General features: G+C 41.4%; 1 protein-coding gene and 1 long non-coding RNA gene across 3 annotated transcripts in view; one reads left to right on the top strand and one right to left on the bottom strand.

The window, feature by feature from the left end:
• Positions 1-9,827, top strand: part of LOC141986763 (ADP-ribosyl cyclase/cyclic ADP-ribose hydrolase 2-like) — a 29,143-nt gene extending 19,316 nt beyond the window's left edge. Inside the window, exons 6-10 of one of the 2 annotated variants that reach the window (XM_074951657.1) lie at positions 580-672; positions 2,697-2,783; positions 3,336-3,395; positions 8,186-8,311; positions 9,688-9,827. In XM_074951657.1, coding sequence (XP_074807758.1) covers positions 580-672; positions 2,697-2,783; positions 3,336-3,395; positions 8,186-8,306 — 361 coding nt within the window. In that variant the 3' untranslated portion in view covers positions 8,307-8,311; positions 9,688-9,827. The remainder of the gene's footprint in view (positions 1-579; positions 673-2,696; positions 2,784-3,335; positions 3,396-8,185; positions 8,312-9,687) is intronic. The other variant, XM_074951658.1, reaches the window with a different exon arrangement.
• The window catches only part of LOC141985966 (uncharacterized), a 45,841-nt gene extending 20,685 nt beyond the window's left edge, over positions 1-25,156 (bottom strand). The window contains exon 1 of the long non-coding RNA XR_012639078.1: positions 25,051-25,156. This is a non-coding gene — a long non-coding RNA (uncharacterized LOC141985966). The remainder of the gene's footprint in view (positions 1-25,050) is intronic.
• Positions 25,157-27,115: the final 1,959 nt, after the last annotated feature.

The raw sequence follows: 27,115 nt of genomic DNA, 5'->3' as shown, positions 1-27,115 counted from the left end.
GGTCAGAATGGACAGATTTTTTTTTAAAAACCCTCTCTTATGGTCCTACTTGTTCCCATGCTAGGTATTTTATACCCTTTTGACTTACTGCTGTGATTTTATATCTACAAATATATTTGTCTTGTGGTTGTTACTCTTCCTTCTATTTTAAAAAAAACAAATCCCATGCTGTGCCTGAAGAAAGGCTGCTCTTGTAGGGGTTTTTTTTGTTTTTTTTTATTTTTTACTAAATACCAAGTGGTTTGTTATAAGTGCTGCATTTTAAACCCTTATTCCACTCACATCTTTATTAATAGAGTCTTATTCCTGCTCCACCCTGCTAAGATCATCAATCAATAAAACAACAAACTTAGGATCCAGACACGCCATAAACTTTGTGAATACTCAAAATTGGAATCAGAATTTTGTATCTTGGGTTCTGCCTCTGATAATGAGCCCAAAAGAAACCATAGGTACAAATGACCTGGACCCAGATATCCCATTGAAATCAGTGGGAACAGAATCAGAGCCCTGGTTACGGAGAAGGCGAATGATCTTTTCTGTTCTATGTAATTTTAAAGATTTGTTTTCTTTAACCAGTTTTTTTGCAGACTATGAAGTGCCTAACTTCCAAAAAGACAGAATTTCACGAATTGAAATCTGGGTCATGGATGACATTGGGGGACCTGACTTGTAAGTTATAGGTCTTAAAAAAAACCAAAACCTAATCTTGTTTTTCCTCTTTTGAATCTGTTTTTACAATTTTCACTTTATTTTTCTCTATTATTAGATTGCAGTAATACTCAAAATATGTTTGATGCATTCCAAACACAAAAGAAACCACAGTGCCTTCCTTGGAGGGTGTACAGTCTTTTTAAAATATACAGTTGATGTGACCAGAATTAGGCACAATCAAAAATAATGTAAGGCCCTAAATCTGCTGAGTCAGTAGGTCTTTCAGGGTTCCTTCCCCACTCTGAACTCTAGGGTACAGATGTGGGGACCTGCATGAAAACCTCCTAAGCTTACTTTTACTAGCTTAGGTTCAAACTTCCCCAGGATACAAACTATTTTACCTTTTGCCCTTGGACTTTATTGCTGCTACCACCAAACGTCTAACAGGTATATAACTGGGAAAGAGCCCATTTGGAAACGTCTTTCCCCAAAAAATCCTACCAAACCTTACACCCCCTTTCCTGGGGAAGGTTTGATAAAAATCCTCACCAATTTGCATAGGTGAACACAGACCCAAACCATTGGATCTTAAGAACAATGAAAAAGCATTCAGATTCGTAAAAGAAGAATTTTAATAGAAGAAAAAGTAAAAAGAATCACCTCTGTGAAATCAGGATGGTAAATACCTTACCGGGTAATTAGATTCAAGACACAGAGAATCCCTCTAGGCAAAACCTTAAGTTACAAAAAGACACAAAAACAGGAATCTACATTCCATTCAGCACAGCTTATTTTCTCAGCCGTTTAAAGGAATCAGAATCCAACGCATATCTAGCTAGATTACTTACTAAGTTCTAAGACTCCATTCCTGTTCTGTCCCCAGCAAAAGCATCACACAGACAGAGAGAGGGGCTTTGTTTCTCCCTCCTCCCAGCTTTTGAAAGTATCTTGTCTCCTCATTGGTCATTTTGGTCAGGTGCCAGCGAGGTTATCTTAGCTTCTTAACCCTTTACAGGTGAAAGGGTTTTTCCTCTGGCCAGGAGGGATTTTAAAGGTGTTTACCCTTCCCTTTATATTTATGACAAGGTCTATGTAAGAAGCAGTTATAGAAGCAGGCCTTAAGTCAGGGCAACGCAAGTACAGGTTAGATTAAATAAGAACCATCTAAATCCCAAATCAAACTGAGGTTTAAAAAAGTCTTTTCACTGTCCCCAGTGCATTATTTTTCAGGTTTACACCTCTCTGCAGTTCATGGTTCTGGAAATTAGTAGAAGTGGTGAAATGCCATAAGAAGGTCTCTTCTCATGGTACTTGTGACTAATCCAACAAAAAGAACTACTAGTAGTTTTGAGAGCCTGAATTTGGGAGGTTGCCTGCCCAATTCTGCAATCCTTGGAGATTTAAATATTCATCGGCACGTTTAAGATGCTTATTTGGACCAAAACTCTTGATCAGCCATTACTATTTTATTCAGTTAATTGAAGTAAATTTTTACCCAGCCACAGGAGCTGAGGTGGTCGGGGAAGCACTCCATTATTGGAGTTTAAGTCTGAATGCTCATGTCCAACAGCAGGAGTTCTAAGTGATTGAGGAAGGACTCAAGCATGGTTTGTGGAGTCTAGGCCAAAGTTCCAGTTGTTGCAAAGTAAATATAAAACACTATCACTGATGCAAGTGTATGGTGAATTCTGATTTGGTAGCATTTTACATCAACTTTGCATGGGTGTAAATGAGTGCACAACATACAAAGTAGAGGTGAATCAGGCCCCTAAATTTGTATTAGTCCAACAGGCAGCTGCCCTCTGGTAGTAGACTTGTTTTTCTAGGTAATTGCTGTTTGGTTGCAAGATACCAGAGTCTGGCCAGCTTGCTGAAATTGTCCTATAACCTACTATTAAATTCCCTAAAAAAATCTGCTCTAATTGTGGAACATTAAGGTTCTGCAATTAAAGCCCTAGCTGCCATAGCAATTGACACTATGGAAATTAGCAAAATAAACAGTTAACTAATAAAAGACTTTGTTAACTAATCTCTTTTTACAGGGATTCCTGTGGGAGAGGCAGTGTACAAATATTAGAAGAGAGACTCAAAACCATGGGTTATGACATCACCTGCATTGACAATTACAAGTAAGTGGAATTTCTTTAATAAATATGAGGTATTTGCTATGGTTTTTCAGAAATTTTAACCTACTTCTACCCATGAGTATTCCCATACCAGGGGACCCACTAATCTACTATGCTGTAGCTTTTGTAAGAAATTGACATCTGGAAGTGATAATGCCACTTTCCTCAGCCATCTGAGCACACCTCCACTGATATGGCAATTGTACAGTTTGTAATTTTATTATTAAATGCAACAGTGTCCTCACTCGGTATCAGACACAGAAGATGGCGTGGTCCCTTCCACTTAGAGCTATCAGTTCAAATAGGAAATTAAAATCTGAACAACAGTTATACATTAACATTCCCTTCTCATGTCCGCAGAATTACTTATGGTAGCTGTACTTACTGTGATACCCAGAGCTTCATTCTAAATTAAATACCATTAAGAAGGGAAGGTCTAGGCATCCAGATTGTGCATCTCTTCATTTTATAACATCGTTCAATTTGTTTCACTTCCTCTTTTGTTTTGCTTAGTTTTCTTACTGAGTGATGCTAAATAAAATAATTACATTACAGATCTGTACTGCTGTTAAAGTGCCTGGATTATCTTAATCACCCTGATTGTTCCATTGTTTCGTAAGTAAACATAGTAAATAAAATCAATCCAACTTCTATGCTATTAGAGCCAAATGAATAATTCACAGCTAATAATTTATTCAACAGATTTCACCTGTTCTACTGATTGCAATTTGTCCATGACAGCTGTATCGAAATATATTATTTTGAAATTATTCAGGAAACAATTCCTGCTCTATAAATTGTGCACAATTTAGTTGCAAGTATCTGATATTCATAATTAAAGCAGTGTTGATTAGTTTTGATTGAACACACAGACCACATGGTATATTGCTGTCCACTGATTGCCTGAGCATAACTCTTAGAATCAAGTATCTCTTGCATATACTCAGTTAGAAATGCAAAATTTGCTTTCCACAAACATTCTCCAATAAAATTGAGATCATAAATCAACTATAAGACTGCAAATCTAAATAACAGCACCTGTCCAATTATGTGCAATATAACTTTCAATTCCCAATTTCAAGGAGGTACAGTATTCCTATCCAAACATTCAGAGATCCAATATTTCACCAATACACTTTTATGAGAAACATATGGAAACTTAAACACAAGCGGACACATTCATCTTTGCTGTAAGTCCAGCAAAGTACATCATGGGTAAATTAAACCCAAGGGGTGGGCGGGAGAATTCTTTGTATTAACTGCAAAAATGTTTCCCAACTCAGAAACACCTGAGGTTGAAAGGAAAAATGCCAATATCTAGTGCTGAATTTGAGCTCAGGTGATTAAGAAGGCCATATCTCCTAAGTGACCTGTATTTTGTAGTGATAATCCATTGGCCTAGGACAAGTATATAATATACAGAAATTAGGTTTGTGCATCAAGCACAGAGTACATAGGACTGTCTATTGTTCAACATCACATGGCTCTCCCACGCTCAGGCGGCAGAGGAATGCTATTGCTGCTGGGTTGGGCACACTCTACCCTCTCCTGCACTGAGCAGGTGTTCGAAGAGCACTTCACTCAGCACAGAGAAGAGAAGGATATGCACGAGAGTGCAGCGATAGTGCTTCAACAGCCTTCCACAGGCCTTTGATAGAAGATTCATCTTTAAAGCTCCTGTATCTTAGAGAAACTGGTAGTGGTGTTCTGACCCAGCAGCGTTCTCTGTTGGATAGCTTTTCCCTGTCTTGGCATATGACAGTCACAAGAGCGTTCCCTTTGGTTCCATCACCCAAAATTATGCCCTGGCACCAACCACTGAACATGTAAAAACAGCATTTGAGAGACAACAAATGCTCACATCAATATGAGCAGATTGTGTTGAGGTAGCAGATCGTCAACCTTTCCAAGCTTACAGAGACATTTCTTTATTGCTGTGTGTATACCATGTACAGGGTTGTAATACTGTATGAGCCGATGTGATTTAAAAGAAATTGATTTCTTATTCTCTGAGTGATTGACAAGGTTTTTGCTCCTAAGTAGAAAAGAAATTGTGATTGCCAGTCTTTACCCAACTTGGGAAACCCACAGCCCCAAAAAGCCAGTAATTTTGTGAACTGACAATATTAGCTAGCTAGAGAAATCTGAGCTTAATGGGGCTCTTCTTTTGGATGCTCTGAGTTCTTAATGGATGATTTAAGAGTATAAGAATGGCTAGACTAGGTCAGACCAGTGGTCGATCTAGCCCAGCATCCTGTCTTTCAACAGTGGCCAGTGCCAGGTGCTTCAGAGGGAATGAACAGAACAGGTTCAAGCAATCCATCCCGTTGCCCATTCCTAGCTTCTGGAAAACAAAGGCTAGGGACACTTCACAGCATGGTTTTGCATCCCTGCCCCTGCTGACTAAATGCCATTGATGGACTTAAACTCCATGAACTTATCTAGTTCTTTTTTGAACCCTGTTATAGTCTTGGCCTTCACAACATCCTCTGGCAAAGAGTTCCACAGGTTGACTATGGGTTGTGTGAGCAAATACATCCTTTTGTTTGTTTTAAACCTGCTGCCTATTAATTTCATTTGGTGACCCCTAGTTCTTGTGTTAAGAGAAGGAGTAAATAACACTTCCTTATTTAATTTCTCCACACCAGTCATGATTTTACAGAACTCTATCATATCCCCTCTTAGTCGTCTCTTTTCCAAAAGTCCCAGTCTTATTAATCTCTCCCCATATGGAAGCTGTTCCATATCCCTAATAATTTTGTACCTTTTCCAATTCGAATACATCTTTTCTGAGATGGAGAGACCACATCTGCACGCAGTATTCAAGATGTGGGTGTACCATGGATTTATATAGAGGCAATATGATATTTTCTGTCTTATTATCTAGCCCTTTCCTAATGATTCCAACATTCTGTTTGCTTTTTTCCTGCCGCTGCATATTGAATGGATGTTTTTAAGAGAACTATCCACAATGACTCCAGGATCTCTTTCTTGACTGGTAACAGCTAATTTAGACCCCATCATTTATATGTATAATTGGGATTATGTTTTTCAATGTGCATGACTTTGCATTTATCAATAATGAATTTTATCTGTCATTTTGTTGCCCAGTCCCTTTGTAACTCTTCGCAGTCTGCTTTGGACTTAACTATCTTGAGTAGTTTTGTATTATCTGCAAATTTTGCCATCTCACTGTTTACCCCTTTTTCCAGATCATTTATGAATATTTTGAACAGTATGGGTCCCAGTATAGACCCATGGGGTACACCACTGTTTACCTCTCTCCATTCTGAAAACTGACCATTTATTCCTATTCTTTGTTTCCTATCTTTTAACCAGGTACTGATCTGTGAGAGGACCTTCTGTTTTAACCCATGACTGCTTACTTTGCTTAAGAGCCTTTGGTGCGGGACCTTGTCAAAGGCTTTCTGAAAGTCTTAAGTACACTATATCCCCTGGATCACCCTTGTCCACATACTTGTTGACCCCCACAAAGAACTGTAGTAGATTGGTGAGGCATGATTTCTCTTTACAAAAACCATGTTGACTCTTCCCCATCATATCAAGTTCATCTATGTGTCTGATAATTCTGTTTTTCACTATAATTTCAACCAGTTTGCCTGGTACTGAAGTTAGGCTCACTGGACTGTAATTGCTGGGATCGCCTCTGGAACCTTTTATAAAAATTGGCATCACATTAGCTATCCTCCAGTCGTTTCTCTCTTCTCCACAGATTTAGACCATATTACTCAAAGTCTTGTGTTGTGGGCAATTTCCTTAACTGAGGAAATCTGGATAGGAAACCTTTTGGAAACAGTTAGTGTCTTGTTCTTTTCACCTAAGTGCTGAATATATCATCTCTTCAGTACTACCCGTCACTGCAAGCATGGGACCTGCCTGTTCCCTTCTATCTGTCTCAGTACTTATCTGACCACAATCACCACAGTATCTGAGCAGGTCTGTAATAACAAAGCACCTTCCTTGTGCTGGCCCCGATTCTGCATGTTACTGAATGTCTCAACTCCCACTAACCTGCCTTGCACGAATGGGTCTTACTTCCCTTCCTTGGTACATCCCTCCTAAGCTTTCTACACCTTCTTTTATATTCAGCTGTGTGTGATCATTCTGAAATCCTGACCCATGTTCAACTGCTGTTCACATGGAACCCTTTTCCACTTTGGCCTTTAAAGTGCTCTTTTGAATATTTGCTACTACCACTGAGTTCTGCACCTGTGGCAGCTCCACCATGGCCTGTGCCCTTGGCTTCAGGGCCCACCACGACGGCCTTCCTCCACATCATTGCATAGCCCCCACAGCTCTCACCACTGGTGATGACTAGGAATAAGGACATCCCGTAGGACACGCTGAGTGGTGATGGCTGCTCAGTCACTGCTCCACCTGAGACATGAGTAGGCTAAAATGAGATATCAAAGCAAAAAGATACTCCCATGTAGCAATAGCTTAAAAATCTGCAACAGATGACCTCCTTGGTAATCTTAGCTTCTTCTCTCCCCTGCAGAAGATCCACCAAGCAGACTGTGATTTGTTCGAATGCCTAAGCTGTTAGAACTTTTTCTGAGTACACGTCCAGATTTTGTTAACTCCATGAATAGATCCCAATTATTAAATATGCTGATAATTTAATTTATTGACAAATAGCTTTTACAGAAATTGTTGTTTCACTGTTAAAGACACATTCCAGTCAAGAGCACAACTAACATTATTACACTTAAAGAATAAACATTGAAGCTAGGTATTCAGGTCTTTATTACAAGCTCTCCTGCAGCCTCTTTTACAGTGGCTCAGTGCCATAAAGCAGCTGAACAGCTGGCTTAAGTGGTGTCTAGGCAACAACCTCAGCACATCGGTCAGGTAAAGTGATTTAGGTGGCTTTATTCTGCACTTAAAACCCTTGTCACATAGGCATACTGAGGGAAGTGGCCATGTCAGAGCAGGAATGGCAGTGACCAGAGGCTGCTGTGTGGCACCGCTCTAACTTACACTGAGGGCCATGCTCAACCTCAGAATCCTGGAAGTCCAAAAGGTGGATAAATGCCCTTTTACTGCCTCCACAGTTTGGCTGTGCCTCTTGTGAGGAGACTCAGGCTGTAATCATCATCTGTGACACTGTGGCATTGAAATTGACTAGTAGGTGGCGTACAATCATCAGCAGAAAGTACTTCAAATGCAGTCTGGTACTAAGAACATACAGTTAATGCAGGATTCTGTGCACAAATTTCCTGTTTATAAAACCATGACAGCTGAGCAGTATTGAGAGTCATTTCAAGAGTTATTGTACAAAGATTTCTGAAGCTGAATTTTCAGCTTAATTTTTAGACTTCAAACTTCAGCAAAGCTCTGGTATTTCAAAGGATATGTACTTAAAATCCTGTTTTTTTCTTTAGGTCTGCACCTTCAACACAAAAAGGACTTGTATCTCCAGACAGAGACGGCAGCTGGAGCAGGCTCATTTACACTATTTTTGTAGTATTTGTTTTTGAGATCTGCTTTAACCCACAGAATTAATCTACGTAATTCAATCCTTCTGTTTGCCTCCATTGTCTGTAAATTTGGCATTATCCTGTCTCAATGTAATTCCTCCCTTAATTCCTGGGATTGCAAGAATGCCTATTAAACCTCATCATAGGCCACCCACGGGTTTCACTAAGTCTCCTAGCTTGCTGCCCAGCAGTGCATGCATGTACTGTTTAGATAATGTCATTCTGTACCAAAAATCACACCTTTGTTTCTTTGTGTTTGTAACAACTTACATCCAATAAAGTGACTTGTTTAAAAAATAAAAATAAAAATAAATTAAAAAAATAACCTATGTAACATTTGGCACCTTAGAGACTAACCAATTTATTTGAGCATAAGCTTTCGTGAGCTACAGCTCACTTCATCGGATGCACAGTATGCATCCGATGAAGTGAGCTGTAGCTCACGAAAGCTTATGCTCAAATAAATTGGTTAGTCTCTAAGGTGCCACAAGTACTCCTTTTCTTTTTGTGAATACAGACTAACATGGCTGTTACTCTGAAACCTATGTAACATTGCCTTTGACTCTTCTGCTGCTGGAATCCTCATACATGCCTTCATCTCTCCTTATCTGGGTAACTCCCTCCTTGTCTGTGGCCTCACCCTATTCCAGTTCTCCAGAATCCCATGAGGAATGGCACTGCCCCTTTATTCACATATTAGGGACGAGGGCCACATCACCCCTATTCACAAATAGCTTCATTGTCTCCCCCACCCATTTCTGGATCTATTTGAAAACTGCCGCCTTATTTTTAAAAGGCTTCCTTCTGCCTTAGGACCTTGGGCTTCGTTTTCCCCTGCCATGCACCTTATGTTATCTGCACCTCTGTGAAGTGAGTGCAGACTGAATGTAAAATGCTATCCCTTGTGTGATGGGTGTTTTGGGTAGCATCTTATTTACATTTGTAAAAAGTGAGTTTAACAAAACAAGGAGTAAGGCAATGGAGAATTTGGCCCATTGTTTTCACATGGGGTATATCCATCACTATCAAAGTTCCTCAGATGGTTGCTTCCTGCTGTTTGGATTACCAACAGCCAGTTGACTTGCCCGAGGCCTGTCACATCAGCAGAGTTTTTCTTGAATGCTTTGAAATGAAAAATTCAAATTTTTCCAGTTCAAAACAACCTTGTTTTGAAATGCTAGTTTATCGGGGGGATGGGGGGGGGGGGTGGGAGGAGTAAATTAAAAATGCTCAAAATTTAAATGCAATGTTTCAGTTGACCCAACCCCCTTTTTTTTCCTCCCTCCTTTCTCTCTCTCTCTCTCTCTCTCTCATATATCTTCTGTTCATAAACATTTTCAAGATTTTGAGGTTTTTGTCCTGATTTGAGACAGGAAATTTTCTTGAAATCTCTATTTTTTTTGCAGGACTGAAAAACTGTTTTCAATCCAGCTGCAATGAGGAGACACCAAACGCAGTCTTGACTGTCTGCTGAGCCAGTGCCATCTACAATCTGAAGGTCCAGGGTGTCTGTCTATCCCCAACCACTGAAACCTCCAGACTGAGGCTGTACAATGTGGGATATATCTAAGAAAATTAAAATACTTGCATTTTCCTAAGAGAATTTTACACATTTATTACTTTTTGCATATTCACTACTAATTTCTATGTATGTTTGTTAGCAATGAAGCTGATTGTGAGCTATTGGAATGTTCATGTTCTCATTTAGCTTAGCAAGAAGTTTCCTTCCTCCCACTCTGATATTATTTAACTCTCCTACTCTGTCATATGGTGTGCATGAAAGATTCAATAGCAAGCAAAGTTATATTGTAACTTATTTTTCTAGTCTTGATTCTAGTAGTAATCAAGTCAATTCCATCTCAGGGGCCTTGGTGTTTACACACTTCAAATATTTATAGCCGTACCAGCCTGTATTTTTCAAATACCCTGCATGGGCTTATGCATTAGGGTTTTGTGCATGTAATTCAGACACTTGCAAAAGTGTAGACCGCAAAAGGCATGTATATGTTTGAAAATTTGGGCTGTCATGTGCACCTTAGATAGCCCTTTGAAACATTCTTTCTGCACCCTGCTCATTTTTGTTGCTTTTCTCTAAACTCTCTCCCTAACAATAGCCAGTAGAGTCACAGGGGTATTAACATTCTATAACCTTGACACATCTCATATGACCAGAGCAAGGACATGAAGGTCAGTCTCTTACTAGCACACTTGCATGTTGCACCATATTACACTGGGAGCTGTGAGGAACAGATATTGTCTCCTTTTCCTCCTCTAATGACAATCACATATCCAAACTATCCTTTAGTCAGAAATTGTCATGCCCCACTGCTTTGTGTGTTCTGCCATGGAACTGATCCAGAGATTAGCTAAACACCAGCAATATCAGGCCCAGGACTCGTAAGCAACCTACACTACCTAAGCATTCTAACTAGCCACCTTTTGGTTTTAAGAATCTGAATAGGCAGCAGGTTTAAAACAAACAGAAGAAAATACTTCTTCACACAATACACAGTGAACCTATGGAACTCATTGTGAAGGCCAAAACTATAACAGGGTTCAAAACAGAATTAGATAAGTTCATGGAGGATAGGTCCATCAGTGGCTATTAGCCAAAATGGTCAGGAATGCAAACCTAAGCTCTGACAGGTTTCAGAGTAGCAGCCGTGTTAGTCTGTATTCGCAAAAAGAAGAGGAGTACTTGTGGCACCTTAGAGACTAACAAATTTATTTGAGCATAAGCTGACGTGAGCTACAGCTCACTTCATCGGATGCTCAAATAAATTTGTTCGTCTCTAAGGTGCCACAAGTCCCCCTTTCTCTATGCTCTGAGTGTTCCTAGCCTCTGATTGCCAGAAGCTGGGAATGGATGATGGATCACTTGATGATTGCCTGTTCTGTTCATTCCCACTCAAGCACCTGGCACTGGCCACTGTTGGATGACAGGATACTGGGCTAGACGGACCATTGGTCGGACCCAGTATGGCCGTTTCGTACGTTCATGTGAATACACTTGTACATTTTACCTAGAAGTGCAGCCATTACTGCCAGTCCCACATGACATCAGATGCATTGTAGGAAGTGCTGAGAAGTTCTATATGAATAATGTGTGTTCAAGTGTAAAAATGTAGATTTAGTTCAACTAATCTAAGGAAATGTTAATACTGAAAACTTACTGTATAGCATCAAGAAGATTCCACTATACTGAGAATCATGTTGCATCAGGTTACTATTTCCAACGAGTTCCCCACACGTTTCCTCAAATAAGTAGTAGAGATAGATGTGATTTATTACAAAACTTCTTAGACAAGGGTAAAGTGCTTGATAAATTTGTTGAAAAAAGCTCCCCAGAAGCCTAATTCTGAGAGGTGCGGAGTACCCTCCATCCCAATACCAAGTGGACTGTTCAAAATCTCTGGGAGTGGTGTGGATTCAGCATTTTTTAGGATTAGAATCCAGTTGCACAAATCACACAAAGATACCACCCATATAGCAAATTCACAAACAGTGGAAAACTGAACCCAAGAGGCAGACACTGCCAGCAGACCAGCAATGCAAGTAAAAGACATTTGGGTACTGCAGTTTCTTCAGGGAATCACTGATTGTTGTTCTCTATAATGTGAAATTAAACCATCACTCAAGTCACCAGCAATTATGGTACTCAAGCTTCATAAGAAACTCTTTACCTGGACCACGTTTATATTTATAAATAGGCATCACAATGACCCATGGTCTGCTACCCTACTAGCAAAAGACAATGTATGCAGATGTACAATAAAGACACTTGTGAAAAAAGAAGAAAACATGAAAAAATGAGAATTTTAAGCTGCATCCAGCAGCAAGAGCTACTTTAAAAACAACTCCCTTAGAGGAGCCAATGTGTCTGGAAGCAATAAGCAGAGAGCTGGAGTAAGGCAGTCCTGAGTTATAATCTTGACTTGGCCAGTGACATATTGCTGTGTGGCCTTGGACAAGTCATCTCTTTGTGCCTCAAGTTTCCCAGTCTAAAAAGTTGGGATAATAATGCTTATATACTTATCTCCCAAGAAGGTGGAGAGAATCCATTAGTTAATGTCTTACTGTGTTTTAAGTGTTTAGAGTGCTGTATAAATACTAACTGTCATAGTTTCAGGTAACTGTACCTGTATCCTCCCCTCTGTGGTCCACTCCAGGAGTTCCCAGTCAGGTCTCAGGTCTCCAGGTATCACCTGTCTCTGGACAGGGACCCTTGCCCCACTCCCTTCTGACCAAGGTTTTAAGGGTGAACAGCTCCTGGTCTTACTTTGTGATATCCCAGCAAGCAGTCTACCTAAACATCAGAGCCTGTGCTTTCCTCTCTCTCTTTCTGAGGGCTATCAACTGTATATTGTCAGCAGTTACAAGTTACCACACAACTCTTTCTAAGCAAGCATCTTTATTCTCAAAGGTAAAAGCATTACAGAGAAAACATATTAAAACAACAAACAGATTTAAATACACACTGAACATACCTCAGGTCACCCATCAGTCTTATGGGGCCCTAGTAGGCCAAAGTCTTTCCAAGCTTCAGCAATCATTGGGGCTGCTCATGGATAGGATGTCCTTTCCCTTTGCTGGATCAGAAAGTTCTTAGTCAGTTTAAATGCAACCTTTTAATATCAAAAGCCCTTGCTTTGTCTGTTGGTCTCCAGAAAACCCAGTTTGAATTGGTATATTCATACCACGCTAGCGGGAAGTACCTCTCTGGAGGTCTTTACTATCTGCGTGATTAAGAACATAAGAATGGCCACTGTCTTCTGACAGTGGATACTGGGATAGATGGACCATCAGTCTGACCCAGTATGGCAATTCTTATGTTCTTAATCAGTCGGGTAGTAAACAACCCCCGAAAGATGCCACTCCCGAGGGGTGTGCATAGACTGGTTCAAACTGGGTTTTCCAGATTCACGTTAATCACCCACACACACACACAGACACCCCATTGTTTTTAGTTCTTGGAGGAGCTGCGGTAACACTCCTCATCCTGCTGGGGTTGCACACAGTCCCTGGCCAACAGTGATATTTAAACTATTCATAAGCATACAACATGGTCCCCAAAGATACTGCATGGGGTTTCAATATCTGTCACATACCACACACATTCCTCAGAAACCAGATGGGAGCTGGAAGTGAGAGGACCAGGTCTCAAGTTCATACCCAAAGGTTTTGGGGTGACAGATCTACCCCATAAGTTCTAAAGAGAAAATATACAGGATGGTCGTCAAACAACTGTACAAATTTATGAATGATGTATGCTGGCTTGTTAGCAGAATGTTTATTATATGAAAAGTTGAAATGTAAAATTAGTAAAGGTAATAGCAGAAATGCCATCCAGGGAATAAGCTGTGGGTCCCCCTAGGATATTGGTCTAGTACCCTAGTTATACCCACTTCTTGGGGGGGGGGGGTTGCAATATCTGTCATGTCTCCCATCTCTACCCATTTATTAATCTCTTATAATGAAAGAGATTAGTCACCCTCTCTCTTAATCCTACATTTTTCTATTTAATACGTTACTAAATTACTACTTTCATATTTAATAAAAGTGGAACTGATTCTTCCACCACACGCATTTCTGTCTGCTGTTAAGTATAACCAATAAGATGAGGAAACCATACAAGCAGGAGGCCAAAAAGCAAGGACAGTTTATCAACCTTCCTGTACTTTATATGCAGCTAAAGTTTATTATCATCACATTGGCTTTGGAGAGATGTACAGTCAGTGAAGTGACGCGTGGGTGTCTCAACCTCCAATGCACTGAAACTTGCAGCTGAACTGAGCAAGAAGGGATAGGATAGACACTGTTAGAATAAAAGGCATTTTTTATTGAGGTGGCTTGCCAAAAATAATTCAGATTTGTTCTGCTTTAGTCATAGTTGGTGTAAGCTGAGATAAGGGTGCTGCATCTTAGTTTAGGCAGATTCCAGGGTGGTTCTCGCAGTTTACAAGTTTTTCTGGTTTACAGGTGTTTCCTAATTCCAGTTTTTGTGCAGCCTCAGTTTGAGAAACTCCCATTCCTAAACCTGGCCTTTCTTCTAAGAGCAGGACTAATTTGATCCATCAGATTCTCCCTCAATTACGCTCATGCAATCCCCACTGAAATCAGTTGTAAAGGAAAGCCTATATGGCTTTCCTTTACAGAGCTTCTCCTCTCACATCAGTTCTACACTGATGTAATACTATTCACTTCAAACCAGTTCCTCAACATTTACACCAGCATAATGAAAGCTGGAATTTTACAGAAGGGAAAACACACAGTAGGTTATATTTAATAATATACACTGAATTTAAAAAACAGACTTTGAAGTATAGTAGTTATCCTGATCTCTGGAGACTGAGATTATTTGTACTATGCCAAAGACTATCTAGGCATCTCACAGTACATATAGACAGCATGGTCCCAGTCACCAGTTCTGTGGGATGGTGTGTTTTGCCGAGGTACAGCAAACCAGTAGCAGTAGTTAATGAAATACAGAGTGCCCCATACTGTCTATTATAGAGAGAGACGGTGACATGAACTGCAGCTGGCTGCGTAACTTCCAACACGTCAGCTGAAGACTGACAAGAAAACATGCAGAGAATCACTATTTTGGGGAACTTCAATCTCAAAAAATCCAAACCCTTGAATGTGCTGCTATTTGCTTAGTTTCTGGAATATTCCCATATTGACGTCATGGGCCGCCTTTCTTCAAGAGTTTTATTTTTCCTAACTTTTAGTGAAAAGTGGCAACAGCCAAGCATCCCTTTCACTCCAACCAGCTGCCTTCCCTCCTTGAATCCTCAATGCATTCTGCTCTCTGACTGATGCTGATATTTCCAGAAAGAAAGATGAATTCTCTGGACTCCCATTGTGAGCTTGCTTTCAAGGCCCTCTCAGTACCACTCACCTGCATTGGGTTGAATAAGCAAATAGCTGCTAGGATGTTTTTTTAAGAAAAGCAAAGACAAGCAAACTATATGATGTGTCATATGGAAGAGAGGTTAAGAGTAAGTGTGACTCAGAGCAGCAGACTGCGCAAATATTTAAACATACACACAAAGGTTTATTTTATGCAGGTGAAGATGGGAAATCTCCTTTGCCAGGTGTCATGGGTTACATAAGTTGTATTATAACCCTTCACTCAGTTTTCCTGTGGGCACCCTTTCCAAGTGTCAGGACTTGTACTTCTCTCAGGGTGGAATCCTGCAATTCACCCCCACTCTTAGACTGGGTCTCCAGCTTACAGAGCCTCTGTTTACCAACTATGTTGCCTTAGCAAGCCTGAGTTTGGGACCTGCCAGATACTTTCCTTTGCGGCCTGTGAACAGTATGAAGATGCAGTGACTCAGAACAACTTCTTCCAAACAAAGTATTATTTATCCATAGACACATAAACAGAGGGAAAGGGTTAAAACAGAAGGGCCTACATGCATATTATTTCACATAAAATGTAGCCTTTCCTTCAAGACTTACATAGGCCCAGCTTATGCCAGGTACCCTGACATCTGAGATGGGAGGGTCATTGTCTCCCCAGAAGTCACTATCCCCTTCTGTTTCCCTCTTACATTTTACGAACACGGATTTTAACCCCTCAACCTTTATTTCCTTTTTTCCCTGTTTGGATTTCCCCCTTCTCTCTCCTCCGGGTCATCAGCCAGATGATCAGAGCTTGGTGTGGGGCATTAACAGGAACCGACAAGTGTATTGTCAGTTAAGCACCAGTAATTGGTCTATCTACAACTGACTTTGCTTCCTGTGGACCTGTAAAACACACCCAAGACTGAGTCAATTCTTTGCACCATATGGCAGACAGAATGATCATAGTCAAATAAAGATAGGTATCCACAGTATTTATTAAAAAAATACAGATCTCCCATTTTCTTTATACCACGTTTTTGCTAACAGTGTTTCCACAACCATTGGGGGATGGAGTTCTTCTGGAAGATCTGACCTTAAAAATCTCTTTCTGTCTGTTTCTCCATAACCAGGACCAATCTGCCAGACACTAGACATTGTTTTGGAGCAAACAACAAGCTATAACTTTATAGCCATGACACCTCAAGATGCCTCAGGGCAGAGAAATCAGATTCCTAAGCCTGTGCGCTTCAAGTTATACCCGCTGAAGCTTCTCCATGAGTCTGCTTAAAAATCCTACAATACATTCAGATAAGCCAGGCCCAAACCCCACCCCTGTGCCTGGGTTTGAAGAGAAAGCATTTTCATACACATGTCAAACCATTTGAAATCTCAATGACTACTGCAATAGGAACAATTACTCATGTGATCTGTAACTCCTGAGTAAACAGCGGTCTGAAGTCTAACACTTGTATCCTTCAAAACACAGCCAAAATAACTGAAGAAAATCCTTTTTGTATTGCCTTTCTCACTATATTCTGAAATATGGGCAAAATTCTCAATGGCTGTAAGTTGGCATAGCTCCACTGAAGTCAAGTTACACTGGCTGAGGAGCTGGCCCATAACATCTCACAGTCATAGTGGATCACAAGCTAAATATGAGTCAACAGTGTAACACTGTTGCAAAAAAAGCAAACATCATTCTGGGATGTATTTGCAGGAGTGTTGTAAGCAAGACACAAGTAGTAATTCTTCTGCTCTACTCCACACTGATTAGGCCTCAACTGGAGTATTGTGTCCAGTTCTGGACACCACATTTTTGGAAAGATGTGGACAAACTGGAGAAAGTCCAGAGAAGAGCAACAAAAATGAGTAAAGGTCTAGAAAACATGACCTATGAGGGAAGATGGAAAAAATTGGGTTTGTTTAGTCTGGAGAAGAGAAGACTGAAAGGGGACATGATAACAGTTTTCAAGTACATAAAAGGTTACAAGGAGGAGAGAGAAAAATTGTTCTCCTTAACCTCTGAGGATAGGACAAGAAGCAATGGGCTTAAATTGCAGCAAGGGAGGTTTAGGTTGGACATTAGGAAAAACTTCCTGTCAGGGTGGTTAAGCACTGGAATAAAATACCCAGGAAGGTTGTGGAATCTCCATCATTGGAGATTTTTAAGAGCAGGTTAGACATACACCTGTCAGGGATGGTCTAGAGAATACTTAGTCCTTGCTATGAGTCCAGGGGACTGGACTAGATGACCTCTCAAGGTCCCCTCCAGTCTTGCCTTATATGATTTGGCTTATATTTTCAAGAATAAATCAAGTATACAATCTATGTAACAATTTATGGTAAAAAGTTAGAGCTGGGAAGAGACCTGTTAGGTCCTCTAGTCTATAATTTTTCTAGTTCAGGATTCTGTTTCAGTAGCACCCAGAAACACCACAGTGCTAAGTATCATACAGACTTAAAAGGTAGACACTGGCACGGCTCTGAGACACTTACACTCTTCATTCTTTGCCTAATCTAGTCTTTAAAATGACTCCAGGGATGGGACTGATCTGAAAAACAAAAACACACTTTCCAAGGGCTGTTGTCTAGTTTTACACTTATCGTTCATGACCATTCCATCTGCTCTTAGGACTAAACCTTCCACCCTGCACTGAACCTGAAAAAATGCTCTAGACATGGGGAGGTATCAGGGAATGGCATGGTCAGGTGACAGGGAGAAATGGAATCCTCCCTCCACCTGTTTCAAGGCTCCTGCTCAGCCTCTATGTACTGACTAGCTCCCACCCCCAAGCCTCCCTCATGTTTATATGCAGCAAGCCCCCCACCCCCACCCCAAGCGCTATGCACAGTGGTACACAAGGTGTGCAGACCCCTGCCAGGACTCCATTTTCTCACACACGTTCCAGTTGTGCTGCAGCCAGTATCTTGTACAGGGGAGGAGATAGCATTTGTCCCTTACACAGGACAGGAAGGAACATCTGAAAGGTACAGAGGGCTAGCAGTGACAGCAGTGAATTCAATAAGCAGCACAAAGGATTCTAGACACCTCTCTAAGTGTCTGGTTGCACATTGCTGAACTGGACACAGCAAAGGCCATTTCTGACACTCCAGAGGACCAGCTAGGGAACTGGGTGGGAAAGAGGGAAGCGGATATCTGCAACTCTGGAAAGTTTGTTCAGAGGTTTTGGTTGCAGACTTATGTAAAAGTCAGTCTGTCACCCTTGCTCACATTCAGAAGTACATCATGCTTCCAGTAAAATGGGACTGCTCTCTCAGTGAGGTGCTATCAGTGTCAGCAAGGGTGACAGAATCAGGCCCTACATAAGCACAGAGCTGGGCAGAAACTAGCAAAAGAGGTCTTGTGGGTGGTTGGGACATATGAGCTGCAGAATAGGTCACATGACTTCTGACAAAAATCAGAGTATTTGGCATGTATCTAGTTAGCAAATTTCATCTGATGCTCATTACTGTCACGTTAACCTGACCAGTTCACGAAATCATTTCCCCTAAATGTATAATTTAAGGTCTGAAGCTACCCCAGTGCCCTTTCAGGAACACAGCACAAGAAAAAGACAGGGCACTCCTTTAAGCCTATCAAGTGAGTGCATTAATTAAAGTTTTGGGTTATCAATCCCATCGCACCATCTGCAATCCATTGTGAAACACAGAAATGTAAACACACTAGAATTGTGCACAGGATTTGGTAAGATGTCCCTGATCAAGCAGGCTTAGAGAAAAAGTGATAAATACCACTTTTACCAAGGAGAAGTATTTCAAAATATCACTGCAGACATTGCTGTGCAGTGCTGTCATGGTTCTTAAGTCAAGTAGGTGGACAGCAATATTCTTCCATAAAAAACACAACGCTGAACAACCTACCAACAACGTAAGGAGTAGGAAGGCTCTAGATCAGCCAGGAAAGTTCAGCAACTGATGATGAAAATGAAATTGTGTCCCTGGGCGTCAAGCAAAAATCTTGATGAGAAGTAAAGACACTTTTCATCTAACTTTAGTTTCTCTGCTTTTGACCTCCCATTTGAGGTTGAAGTAAAGACATGGGGGGGTAGAGGGGAAGATCTCAGTTCTGATCATTTAGGACTCAAAGGGCACCGAATATTCCAGCCTGTTCTGCTTCTGCTAAGTCCTAGGTGGAAGAGACCTAATAAAGCAGACAAGTTAACAGGCTGCCCAGTGCTTGCAGCAGATTTTCAAGTATGTCATAATTATGTTCAGCACAGCTAGGATGGCAGGAACGGTGGTTCTAAGCCACCTTTGCACTTCGTTGATCCTTAGGGCTAGGCCACAGTGGTTCTCAACCTGCGGCCCAATCAGCAGAGAGCTGTGGCCGATGTGACATCCTCAGGGCCACAGAGGTAGTATTGGATGCGGCCCATATATGTGGCCCACAATGGTAAATAGGTTGAGAACCACTGTGGGAGCCTGTTCAATTCCCAGCATGATTTAGAGCAGTGTCAGACCTATTCCAAAACTATACCCAACTGTAGTGGCCCTTCACCAAGCGGCCATTCCTCAGCCAAAGATTGCCAGCATATATCACTGCATCAGTACATACCATTCCCCTCTTCAGCCACAACCCCTATGCCAGGAGAATCACCGTAGAGCCAGTTCTGCCAGCTTTAAGGCTTCTTTGCACTGCTAGAGGCACAAAGCATGTTTTTTACAGAAGGGGAAGTTTCTGGACCAGAAACTTCCCCTTCTGTAAAAAACATGCTGAACTGCATTATGTTATTCTTCTCCTTAGGAGAAAATCCTCCTACTTTCTTCAGAAGTATTTATGTCTGGAGAAGCTTAAATCATTTTTGAATGTTTTCGAGATGGCTGGTGGGACAGCTTCAGAAACCCTGATATAAAAGATGCACCAGAGCACTTTGAGACAGGCCTTTTTGTGCAATAATGACGTCTCCCAAAAAGCTCTGGCTCATCCAAAGGCTCAATAGCTGTTCTGTGGAGCAGTCAATCAAACCAGAGAGGTTATGCTCCAAAGGTCCAAAAGAATGGAAATACTGGATGCGGCTGCCTCCATGCAGGTGGTTGGCAGGCATGTGTCATATTCTACATTTCCTTCCTTATTAAAGTTCACTTTTCACCAATTCATAGCTGGTAATTTCTGGTAATTCCATCTGTTCATGATTAGGGGTAGAGGTCTTGGGGAGCAGCAAACAAAACATGTCAATCTATAAGAGGGGCACTAACTCTGAAAGTTTGGGGAACCCTGTGTTGGATCATATTAAAGAAGTTCTGTATTAAAATCACAAATGAGTTTGATTCCCCATAGTTTAAATTCCAGGGTATTACTAATTAAGAGGTCTCTTGGTTTTTGGTACGGTTTCTCTCCCTCTATGTGTGAAACTTGCAAGCTGCTAATTGTGTTAGTACATTCTAAGACAGAGTCTGTTCTCAAAGCAATTCACAGAGAGAGAGACTCAAAGCAATACTCTAACAACAGAAACAGCACCCAGAGACTCCCCGCCCTTTTGTTGTATTAACAATTGTGATTAAAATAGAGATAGAGGATGTATGTGGATGGATGCTTGGTGTGGATAATAACTGAATGATCAGGGAGGTGCCAGCCTAAGAATCCAGTGTCCATTGGCGGAAGAAGGCGTCAAGTGGAAATAACCAGAGGACCCCCGGAGGGCAGACTGGAATCCACCCAACAGCCTCAAGAATGGGAGAACCAAAGAACAAGATAACATCTAGCAGCACGGAGCCGTCAGGAATCAGCAGATAGCACACTGATTCAGCAACAGCATGAAGCAGCAATTCCCATAGACTGGCATAGGAAGAAATTCCTATAAAAATAGACTTTAAAAAGTGAGAACTTTGGGGTCTGATTCTGCAAACCAACTTCCAGGAGCATCAGATGAGCATCTGACAAGGCCCTGCTCCCTCCTCATGTCCAGGCCACCTGGCCAGTGGCTTGACATGAGCAACTCTAAGGCTGGTAACTATGATAACAACCTTGCAGAACCTGTGTGTGTGTGTTTGTATGAATGAATGTGTGAATAAATATGAGATTGAATGGAATGTTATAGCTATAACTAACTGCTTACTATGATTCTTTCTGTATTCACAATAAATGTGGTATTTTGCCTTTTTCCCTTTAATAAGATCCTGCTGGTTTTTATTTTTTTGGTATAACACCTGTACAGGCCAAAGTCACACTAAAATAACTCAATACAAGGTCAATGGCTGTGACACTCAGGGTCCAGATACCCCAGGGGGAAAACAGGAGATCTGAACCCCAAAGAATAAGCAACTGAATCAATTGGTGGTATACAGGTATAAAGATATGTCAAGTAAAGTCTTTTATGAAAGCTCGTAATGTTCTGAACCTGATGGTCATTAAGAGATGTATCGAGTCTGTGGTTATACATTTATGTATTTGTATAAATATAAAACTATGCTCATAATTTGTGCTGCCACATTCAGCTGCTCCATCTCATAACAGGAAGGTGGTCAGCCAGGCAGGGAGGAGCTGCCTCTCCTCCCAGAGGAGACTAACTGTAAGTACCTAGCATTGCACAACCCAGGAAAAGAAATGATAGGCCATTAAAGATAATGGGAGAACACCCAACAACTTCAAAGAGAAAACCTCTGTTGTGGAAAACTAAGAAATGAAGCAAAAAGAAAAGGAGTACTTGTGGCACCTTAGAGACTAACCAATTTATTTGAGCATAAGGTTTCCTGAGCTACAGCTCACTTCATCGGATGCATACTGTGGAAAGTTTAGAAGATCTTATTATATACACACAAAGCATGAAAAAATACCTCCTCCCACCCCACTCTCCTGCTGGTAATAGCTTATCTAAAGTGATCACTCTCCTTACAATGTGTATGATAATCAAGGTGGGCCATTTCCAGCACAGATCCAGGTTTTCTCACCCCCCCCCCCCCCACACACACACAAACTCACTCTCCTGCTGTTTGAGCAATGGAGGGAGCAATGGAGGGAGTGGGGATGGAGTGAGCAGGGAGGGGAAGGGTATTTGGGTTTGTGTGGTTAGACAGTTGGCATCCCTATTATTAGATATAGTTTGTAGGGAGGAAAATACAGAACAATACGGTTTGGAATTTTTCATTATAGACACTGCAGTACTCTTAATACAAGTTGTCTTCTATCCCATTGTCCAGTCTTCATTTCGGTGTAGCCCATTACCAGCGCATGAAAGGAAAGGTCACTGCATTCATAGGCCCAACTGGTGAATTACGTTGGTAATGTTGTGGAGATCACTCACACCAGTAAGGGGTTCCGCCACCATCTGCCCTGTAATCTTGGGTACCTCAATGCTATGCTGCTATGGCTCAAAGCCCTGACACCAGTAGCCAGCCTATAAGCAGAAAGATCTCACCCTGGTTACCACCAGCCTAGTTACTCCTTAGAGGATAACCTCCACAACCCTTCCGGTCCTGAGCCTCCCCCAAATCCATCTATCCCGCGTTTTTGAATACCAGACACTTGGACTTTCCCACTCTGGTTCATCACCTCCGTAGAACTGCTCCCCAGTTATCAATTCACATTGGGACAAACACTGCACACAGTTTGCACAATAGGGACCTGCTTGGGGTAAAAATAAAAAAAAAAGGTTTCTTTAATAGAAAAGCCACAGATTCAAAGATGAAATACTGTGGAAAAGCAAACACATACAGGTTACACAGAAAATAAACAGACAACTGCAGGCTTTGCACTTGTACATTAGATCAAAATCCCTTTTCTAATACAAGTTGCCTACTGCCTTTGCTCAGTTTCCCAGCATATCCTGTAACCCTAAGAAGAGTTACAGCAGTGGTAACTAACCGATCAATCGCAATTGACTGGTCGATCCTGGAGCCTCTGCCAGTTGATCGCAATCTCCAGCTGCTGAAAGTCCGGAGGTGCAGGTTGCCTGCCTGCCCTGGCCCCATGCCGCTCCCAGAAGTGGCTGGCTGCTGGCACGTCTCTGTGGCCCCTGGGCAGAAGGTGGCTCTGCATACTGCCCCCTTCCCCACCCTCACTCACTTTCACCAGGCTGGAGCAGGGGGTTGGGGTACAGGGTGCAAGCTCTGGGAAGGAATTTGGGTGCTGGAGGGGGCTTAGCGCTGGGGCAGGGGGTTGGGATGCAGGAGTGGGTGCGGGTTCTGGGAGGGAGTTTGAGTGCAGGAAGGGGCTCAGGGAGCCTGCCTTAGCCCCACTGCGGCGCCAGACTTTTAGCAGCCTAAAATCTCCTGCCAGGAGATAGGGTCTTATCCCAGGAGACTCCCAGCAAAACCGGGACGGTTGGCAGCCCTATCTAATAAACATTTTTCTATGCCTTAAAAATGCCTGGATTTTTCAGGGGTTTTACCCTAAGAAGATCATCTTAGTGTTCCTGGCAGACTAACCAGAGTAATAATAGTACTATGTGCAATGTAAAAATACACCACTCTCTTGTAAGTGACACAATAACTTTTTTTCTTTTAAAGTGTTTTCTTCCCCAAATAATTACACGTTCAAAAACATTGTCAATGTAAACACTCAGGAGTAGATTCTGCGCTCAGGACATCAATGTAAATCAGGAGTAGCTCCACTGAAGCCAATGGAATTATACGTGTATAAAATTAACAATATTGAAATCAGAGCCAGGCCCTCAGAACATGCATGGCTGACAATTATTTACGCAACAGAAACACTGCTCTATTTAATTTAATAGACTTTACCCAAATTATTTTTTTCCAACCATTTGTTCTCTCACGTGACACTGCTAAAGAAAGAAGTTAGGTTAGGTTCTCTTTTCCCCACCCACACGCCCCATCTAAGAATGTATGCAGGACAATGAAAAGGTCGCTGCCACCATGAGAGGAAAATGGTAACATTATTTGTCTTTGCTCCTTTCACGCTTTCCCCACAATGTAGCAGAATGCATAGAAAAGGGTAGCACACTGCAATCAAAACAGTCAACATTTTACTGAAAAAAAGGTAGGCTTCCTGCTTGTCTACATTCTCAAACCACCTCCTCTGTCTTAAACACTGGCAGTGCACGAATTAGTATGTAGATCTTTCATATCTAAGGTCAGGCTTCTCAAAAGGAACCAGGATGAATGGGGGAAAAAATTGTGTAACTATCTCAGAAGCAAATATTATGGCTTGTACTGTGGGAAGTGCAAATAATAAGTTTGTGCTGCCATTTTACAATTTAATTATATTTGTGACATCTGGGGATTGTAGCCTTCTGAACATAGACTTAGATCAGGCTTTAGTCTGGCAAGCTAAAGCTGAGGTCAGCATAGCTATCGGGCTCAGGGGTGTGAAAAATCCAGCTTTAAGTGTAGACGCTGTCACTCAGGGAGGTGGAGTTCCTACAGTGATGGAAAAAACTCCTTCCATCACCATAGTCTGTGTACTGTCTACACTATAGGCTTACATTGGCATAGCTACGGTGCCACAGCTAAGCTATGCTGTGTAGTACTATAGCGTAGACATGGCCTAAGACCTAAGCTACACCAGTTTTTGACTCACCACTCAAGCACATTCTAACCTACATTCTAACAATTCTGTCTCAAGACTGGGGCTTGGAGCAGTCTGCATGACATTGCCAGCACGCTGCAAGAATTATCAAAGAATTATCATCACTGAGTAATGGTGGCGTGTACGGCTGGGAACCTTGTATTTTATCATGTTGCTGATGGAACATACCCTATATTCAAACATCATGTCTTATTCTCCTCTCACTTATTGCAATCTAAATCAGGAATAACTTATGAAAATATTAATTGAAAAAAAAAAAAAAAAGCAAGCTGCGATTTGTGTATAATATGATTCCAGGAGCTGGAGATTGGAGCAAAACACCAGATATTGTGGAACTCATGATAAAATCACAAGTGTTGGCACCACAGTTATTTAATAGGTTCATAACTCTGTCAAATCAAAGACTTACCATTTTTACTACAACATTCCAAGGCATCTCTTCAGCGGGTACTATTTCTATAGCTATAGAAGCTATAGCTTAATACTCCTCACTCTTTCAGCTGTAGCGCTGTCCGAGATTTTTTTGAATGGGGAACTCTATTTCTTCTTCCCGCCGCCCCTCCTCACCCCACCATCCTCCTACTCCAAAACACTGCTGCTGAACTGATTTTGTACAACCTTTCCACAATAAGTCACCTGAAAGCATAGACCCACCCCCCCCGCCCCAAAACCTGAAATGTGACAGTCATAGAAAGTTGAAGGTGACTCAAAAACAGAAGGTTACAATGGAAATGTTCACAAAACCTTAACTACTATAGTAGCCGCTGTTGTTTCATAAATAATTAACTAGATATAAATCAGACACAAAACAAGTTACTCTCCAAAGAGCACAGTAAAAGCTGAAATCAAGGTTCTAAGAAAAAAGGCACAGTTTCAAGAACCTCAGCTGCAAAGGAAGCAAAGTTGATTTCTATTCCTGGCGTGTGATTTCACAAATACCGTTTTTGTCGTTTGTTGCCAATAACAACAAGTGTCACTTATTTAGTATTCAAACCTTGCTAAAAAAGCTAGGCCAGATTTGCAATTACCCAGCCAGCTTCTTCGTTACAATCAAGCAAATAGGTAAAATGCTTAAGTATGTTTTCCAAGAATTAAAAACAAAACAAATTACATGACAAAGGCATAAAGTGATGAAACACTGCAATGCCCGATTAGTGAACAAGGCCATCAAACCCAACTGCCTTGTTAATCTACAAACATTTATATATTTTACTTCACAAGGAATCTTTTGTTTCAAGGAAATAGATAGCATAACCTTACTGTATGTGCTTTTATTTACACAACATAGCATTTTGCTTCAGCATTGCAATATTTGGTATCCTGTTCTCTCTTAGTAGGGAGTGGAAAATTTCTCTTTTAGATTTCATTTTTATTTAAATGAGCATCTTAAAGAAAAAACATGAAGAGGTTAATATATAGGACTATCAAAATAAGAGTGGGTGGAAGAGTATTGGGTTTATTATTTGTTCAGTCAGCATTGTGCTTGTGTGTAACCCAAAGTAGAACACAGTATGTCTTTGTCCCCTTCTAGCGGCTAATCCACATATGGGGATAAAAATTTATTATAGCTTTCAGCTAATGGAGTTACTCTTTCGGTTCAAGCAGCTCACACCCTTAGCACTGAAGGACCTAAATTCAAACTCGGCTGACAACCAAAGTCCTGGGCCCTATCCCAAGGAGCTTTCAAATGAGGTTAGACACAGACAAAGCAGTTCAGACCCAAGTGATGGTGCCCACTCTAAGCAGGTCATGACAGTGAGACCAGAAAGATGAGAATTATCAAAGACAAATTCAATAATTGAAACCAAACCTGATACTGTTGCACCGTAACCTCCATCAGCCCCTGTGGTGGCACCTCTCTCTCACTGGAACTGAGGATTCTGGCCTGGATTTTCAAAGATGAATAGGTATGTAAACACAAATATCTTAAGCCCTGTACCAGGGCCAGTACCCTCCTGAGCACCCCCTCATGGGCAGAGATCACTCTGCAGCACTCTTGCCCCCATTTCCTTCTCTTCAAGGCCCCTTAAGAACTGCACAGTCCACAGTATTTCAAACAAAATTACCCCTTCTGGATGGGGTCTAGTTTATTTAGTCTTGCACATAGTCCCCAGTGGCCCAATAGGCCAAACCCTCTCTTGACTAAGGGAACCCCACAGCCCTCCTTCTGGAACTTGGGCTATTCTTCTCCCTGGTCCCTTTGATTCACCCTTCACCAGTTCCACTCAGGTTGGCCACAAAGTCGGTCATGTAGAAAACTCAGTGCAGTCTCTCCCTACTACCACAAAAACAAACACAAACAAAGTATTTAACTCGTTTTTAAACTGGGCCCAGCCAGGCCTAGCTCTTCTTTCCTGCCTGTCGTCCCTCCTCGGTTTCAACTACCACTCTCAGGTTTTACTTGGCTGGAGCTCAGCCTTCCAACTCTCGCTCCCAAATGCCCTAGGTATTGCCTACAAAAAACCCTTCTCATT

The sequence above is a fragment of the Natator depressus genome, chromosome 4, assembly GCF_965152275.1.
Source record: "Natator depressus isolate rNatDep1 chromosome 4, rNatDep2.hap1, whole genome shotgun sequence".
In the NCBI taxonomy this organism is placed as follows: Eukaryota; Metazoa; Chordata; order Testudines; family Cheloniidae; genus Natator; species Natator depressus.
This window is presented reverse-complemented; position numbering and strand designations above follow the sequence as displayed.